Source organism: Equus quagga, chromosome 14 (genome assembly GCF_021613505.1).
Source record: "Equus quagga isolate Etosha38 chromosome 14, UCLA_HA_Equagga_1.0, whole genome shotgun sequence".
Taxonomy (NCBI): Eukaryota; Metazoa; Chordata; class Mammalia; order Perissodactyla; family Equidae; genus Equus; species Equus quagga.
In genome coordinates, this window is record NC_060280.1 from 92,511,916 (window position 1) to 92,517,915 (window position 6,000).

The following is a 6,000-nucleotide window of genomic DNA, read 5'->3' on the forward strand; positions in this document are numbered from 1 at the left end:
CACAAGGAGAGTATTACTTTCGCAGCTGAAGTTGCCATATATCCAGGAGCCTTCCGGATTGGGATGAAAGCCCACAATGCAGCTACAGCTGTAGGAGCCCAGGGCATTGGTGCAGATGGAATTGGGACCGCACGGTGATGGATCTTGGAGGCACTCATCAATATCTGCAAAGAACTTGAGAAGATCAAACAACCCAGAGGGACAAGGAGATACTTCTTTCCAGGGATGTCCAGCAAACCCTCTGCTCACCTCTACATTTTGTTTCTTGGTCTGTGGAGTTCAGCTGTCCATTGCCGGGTGCAAAGCCAGGGTGGCAGGTACAAAAGTAGCTCCCGGGGGTGTTGGTGCATCTTGCATTGGAAAGGCATGGCTTATTAAGGCACTCATCAATGTCTGTGGAATAGAGAATGAACATGAGGCAGAGTTGGCTAACGCTGCAACAAAAGGCATGCTTCCCCTTCCAAAGCATGGCGTTCTCACTAAAAAATGGCAGCCTACATGGACTACATTTCCCAGAACCCTCTGCATCTGGATGAGGCCATGTGACTAGCTCTTGCTTATGAAACGTGAGAGGCTATGACGTGTCACTTCTGGGCCAAGGGGGTGTGCCTTCTTTCTCTTTCCCCACCACTGGCTGGAACCAGGGATTCCAAGGTCCTAAGGGATAGAAGAATCAGAGATGCAAGAAGACTGGATCTCTCTTATCACCTTGTGGAAGAAAGCTGCCCATTGACCAAGTATATCCGTATTGGATGGTTAGGAGAGTCAGAAAGTTCTATCATGCTAAGCTAGTGGTTTTCAACTGAGGGCAATTTGTCCCCCCAGGGGACATTGGGCAATGTCTGGAGACATTTCTGGTGGTCCCTGGGGTCTGGGGGGTAGAGACCAAAGATGCTACCAGACATCCACTAATGAACAGAACAGCTCCACACAGAACAAAGAACTATCCAGCCCAAAATGTCAATAGTGCAAAGATTGAGAAACCTTGGTCTAACACACACAGTGGAGTCAGGTCACTATGGCAACATGGGGTTACCTCTCCCTCTGACGGTTTCTGAACCACAGAGGATATGTGGAATAGAATGTTCTGGAAGAAAAATAATTAGGAATGAAGGAAAGGCAAAATCATATTTCTATATCAACTCACAAAGCATGAGGAATAAATAGGCAACACTCACACCAGCAGCTTATGCAGATATATTGTATATTGCACTGGGCGTTATCATGGAAATTTGTGATGAGACATCTCTGCGATGGGAAAGCAGGCTAATTTGGAGGTCTCAAAGGACCCGAGAATGAGCCATGGTTGGAAGGTGTGGGGAAGTGATTTTTCCCTTGGTATCACAGAAAACATCTCTAACCAAGGAGTGGGTTTCTCTTCATAGGGAGCCCCCCACTTCCAGAAATATCTAGGCATCAACTACATGAGCTCTTGTCAGAGACAGTACAGGTGGAATTTATATTTTGCATATAGCACTGGACTCAGTGCATGGTTTTCAAAACTTGGGGACCTAGGAGAACTTCCTTCATGTGAAATGACGCCTGAATAAGTAAAACGAATAAAGGAGGTGATAATTTGACTGAAAAGGCGTGTGGAAGTCCGTGGTTCTGGCCCTAGCTGGGAATTCTGAATAGATTTTCCTAGGAGCTTTTAGAACTGTATTAATCTCTCTAAGGTGCCTTTCCACTTTATCCCTCTATCGTTCTGCTTCTAACAATGTCAGCAGCTAGTGAAGATCAATGGATAAGAAGAAGTATAACATTTGCAACGGAAGGAAGCATGTATTTCCCGCAGGAATTGAAGACTATAAAATGTGTTCTGCCATATGGTAGAGACTCCAAAGATGGCCTCCATCAATTCTCCCACTTCTTGTACGCACATGTTGCCCTCCCAGTGAGATGGAGAATTTATTTCCCCTTCTTTTGGATCTAGGCTGGCCCTGTGATTGTGATCAAAAGAATGCAGTAGAAGTAACACTCACGGACTTCTAAAGCCCCAGGCTTTACGAGGACTGGCAGTTTCTGCTTTCTTCCTCTTGGAACATTCTGTCTTGAAAACCAGCTGCCATGCTCTGAGGAAGCCCAAGCAACCTTGTGGAAAGGCCCATGAGGACAACTGAGGGGCCCAACTGAGCTCCCAGCCAGAGACCATTGCCAACTACCAGTCATGTAAGTGAACCTATTTTGGACCTGCCAGCCATCCCAGTTCCCCCGAAAAACCATGTGGTCAACACGCAGCATCAGGAGCAAGAACAAAGGGTGGTTGTTACAAGTTGCTACATTTCAGGGTAGTTTGACATCCATTGAGAAGACCTCAGCACGGCTGGGAGGATTATCCGTACGTTTGAAAGCCTCTGGTTTCTCAGGGGTCCAAACATCAGGCAAGAAGAACCAAGGCAGGCGGGAACAACCGTATTCTCCTAGGATCTTGGTACAGATGGAACTGGGACCACAAAGAGTTGAGTTCCTGAAACATTCACCCACATCTAAGCACCAACTCGTCCTCCATCTACCCTTACCATGAGCATCCCAAACAACTAACCTAAAAACCATGCTGACCATAGCATGGAAAACTGGTCTAAGTCAGAAGGATAAAGGATGCTGAGGCTGCAGCAGCGGTCCAGCTCCATTGCTGACTGAAGCCAATGGGTTTCCCTGGCTTGAGTCTCACCTTCTTAAAGACATTTTCATCCTTACAGAAAGGAAGTGTTTCGAGGCAACTTTATGACTCGTGCAAATCTTCTGATGAGGCTCCTCACGGCTCAGGATCAGATCCAAACTCCTCATTAGAACATGCGAGACCCTGAGAGTCTCTTCCCACCTAAGCTCATGTTTTTCTTCTAAACCCTTCACACTCCATGATCCAGATTCGTTGATTCCCTGTAGGTTCTTGAAGGCTCATTCTCTCACCTGTGTCTACTCAGCCTCAAACTCACTTACTCTTCTCTTTCCCTGAATCTCAATTCCTCTCCAAGGAATCACCGTATTATTAATAATAATGACCATCAGAGCAGCATCAGAGTGGAGGGGCGGAGGGCACGGACATCCTGGGTTCAAAGCCTGGCTCTGTCACTTATAAGTTGTGTGTTACTGGGAGTTATGGGTTGAATTATGTCCCCCCAAAATTCATATGGTGAAGCCCCAATTCCCAGTGGGATGGTATTTGCACAAGGGGCCTCGGGGAGGTAATTAGGTTGAGGTGAGGTCATGAAGGTGGGCCTTCAGGATGGGATCAGTGCCCTTGTAAGAAGACGAAGAGACGCAAGACATTCCTCTGCTACGTGAGGACACAGTCAGAAGGTAGCCATCTACAAGCCAGGAAGAGAGCCGTCACCAGAACCCAACCATGCCGGCACACTGACTTCAGACTTCCAGCCTCCACAACTGTGAGAAAATAAGGCTCTGTTGTTTAAGGCCCCCAGCCTACGGTATTTGGTTATGGCAGCCTGAGAAGACTAACAGACTGGACAAAGTAATTCATCTCTGTGCATCTCACTTTCCTCATTTGGAGTCTGAATAGCATGGTGGTTGGGAGCACCGGGTGTGAAGTGACACCTAGGCACAGTGAGAACATGATTCTCCCACCTGCTACTATTTGTCCTTGAAGAGTGATTCCAACAATGGAGGCTCAGTTTCCTCACCTGTGAAGTGAGTGTAGAATACGGATGACGCCATCAGGTTGTAGGGAGGACCCAACAAGCACACTGATGGGAGGGCTTAGCAGCTTGGCTGGGATCCTGCCTCCAGACTTCTGTATCTGCTCTTCTTTCCTCCTGGAACATCCTTTCCAAGACACCCGACATCTCAGTCCTTCACTTCCGTCGGATCTTCTCTCAAATATCAGCTTCTCGGCATGACCTTTTCTTACTACACTGTTAAAATTAGAACGCCACCTCCAGCACTCTCTGTCTGCCTTTCCTGCCTTGTTTGTCTTCATCTCCTTTAACTTTCCCTAACACACAATGTGTTCACGCATTTATTTCTTGACATCTACCTCCCCCCACAGTAGAAGATACACTTCAGGAGGACAAACATTTGAGCCTGTGTTATTCACTGCTGTATCCACCATCCCCAGAATAGAACCAGCCATGTTGCACATGCTCCAGAAGTACTGATCAAAGAGTGGATGAATGATTATTCCATTCAGTGTTGCAGATGAGGTCTTTGAACTCAGCCACGACCCTCCCTGACTCCTGCCCCACCAGTGCTGTCTTTGCAAACAGACTTGGACCTAATTCCCCAACACACCCCTCCACCTACCTTCACACGTCTCTCCCTGGCCCTGGAACCTCACGTTTCCACTTCTGGAAACAAATCCTTGGTTGCAGACACAAGAGTAGCTTCCAGGACTGTTGTGGCAGGTCGCATGCTCTGGGCAAGATTTGGGATCTGCACATTCATCCACATCTGGAAAGTGCAAGAGAAAACCCAGGTCACAGAAGAGCGGGAGACGGCAAGGGAAGATTCGCTTTACGTGGTCTTACCTTGTGGCACACAGCACTGAGGCTCCCCAGTACACACGTGCTCCCCTTCTTCCTAACCACCCTTGCAGTTAGGCAGGGCCATGAGAATAAATTCTGGCTGATAGTATGTAAGCAAATGGGTGACAAATAATTTCAAAACATAGTCCTCATAGATTTCAGAAACGGCCTTAGTCTTTTTTTTTCTTTTTGCACAGAGAAAAAAGTTTATTCCTTTGTTTCTTTGTTCATTTCTTTGAATCATCTATCTATTCATTCATACAAATATCTATCCATCTATCCAGCTATCTATCCATCCATCCATTCATCTATACATCTACTCATTCATCGAAAAAATATCTGCCAAGAGTGTGGTACTTCTCTGGCCTCATATGTGCACCCCTATCCGCGCATCAGCATGCGGCTTGTGCAGTGCAATGTGACTTTGCCACTCCGTTACTTAAATGTGGAGTTTGTTTTCTACCCCTTCATCCAGCTGGCCCTATGACTTGCATTGGTCAATAGAATGCAGCAGGAGTGATGTGGTGCCAGTTCCAATCTCAGACCTCCTGAGGATTATTTGCTTCTGCTCATGCTTTGGGACTCTTGATTCTGTCACCTCAACAAGTCCTAGACTAGAGTAGTGAAGACTGGAAAAACAGGAAGAGAGATGGATCAGCTCAGATGAGCTGTAGTCATCTGAGATAGCCCAGGCCAACCACAGCTGGCCACAGATGCAGGAAAAAGAATGGTTGAGACCAAAAGAATGCACCAGTAGAGCCCCAGCTAAACTGGCAACACATGGGCTCAAGAGCTAAATAAATAGTAGTTGTTTTAAGTCATTGACTTTCAGGGTAGTTTGTTACTCAGCAATAGCTAACTGCTACAAATGGACGAGATTCAAGACATAATTAGCAGGTAGAATCCCCAAGACATGACGACCTACAATACAGAAGGAGAGGGAGGATGAGAGTCACTCTCAGGCCTTAATTCAAAAACCTTTTTGGAAAAAGTTCCGAGATCTGGGTCTCAGCTCTCCCGAGCACAGGGTGTCTCTACATCAGCCCTACTGACATTTGGGACCAGATCATTTTTGGTTGTGGGAGGCAGTACTGTGCATTGTAGGGTGTTTAGCAGCATCTCTGGCCTCTGCTGCCTTGATGATAGCAGCACACACAACCCCACCACCACCACCACCGTGACAATCAAAAATGTCTCTGGATATTGCTAGTGTCCTCTAAGGAGAAAATTGTTCTAGGGACAGAGTCGCCCCATTACTCTCAAGTACCGCCTGACCCACTGCTAAACTCACAGTATTCCTTCAACAGAAGCTCAAATCCTGGTTGTTCCACTTAATAGCAGTGCATCCTTGGGCAAGTCACTTCAGCTCTCTGAGCCTCAATGTTCGCATTCCTAAACTGAGGATAGTGATCCCTACCTCATAGCATCATCAATTGAGGTGGTTCTTAATTAAGTAGGTAATGAGGAGGGCAGGTCCTCTTTACCTTCACAGATGGAGTTTCTAGAGGAGAATCCAGCT

General features: G+C 46.8%; 1 protein-coding gene across 2 annotated transcripts in view; it reads right to left on the reverse strand.

Moving 5' to 3' along the window:
• The window catches only part of ADGRE1 (adhesion G protein-coupled receptor E1), a 58,117-nt gene that overhangs the window by 23,777 nt on the left and 28,340 nt on the right, over positions 1-6,000 (reverse strand). For both annotated transcript variants that reach the window (XM_046684611.1, XM_046684610.1), the window contains 3 exons: positions 4,261-4,407; positions 250-393; positions 18-164 (listed from right to left, as the gene is read on the reverse strand). In XM_046684611.1, coding sequence (XP_046540567.1) covers positions 18-164; positions 250-393; positions 4,261-4,407 — 438 coding nt within the window. The remainder of the gene's footprint in view (positions 1-17; positions 165-249; positions 394-4,260; positions 4,408-6,000) is intronic.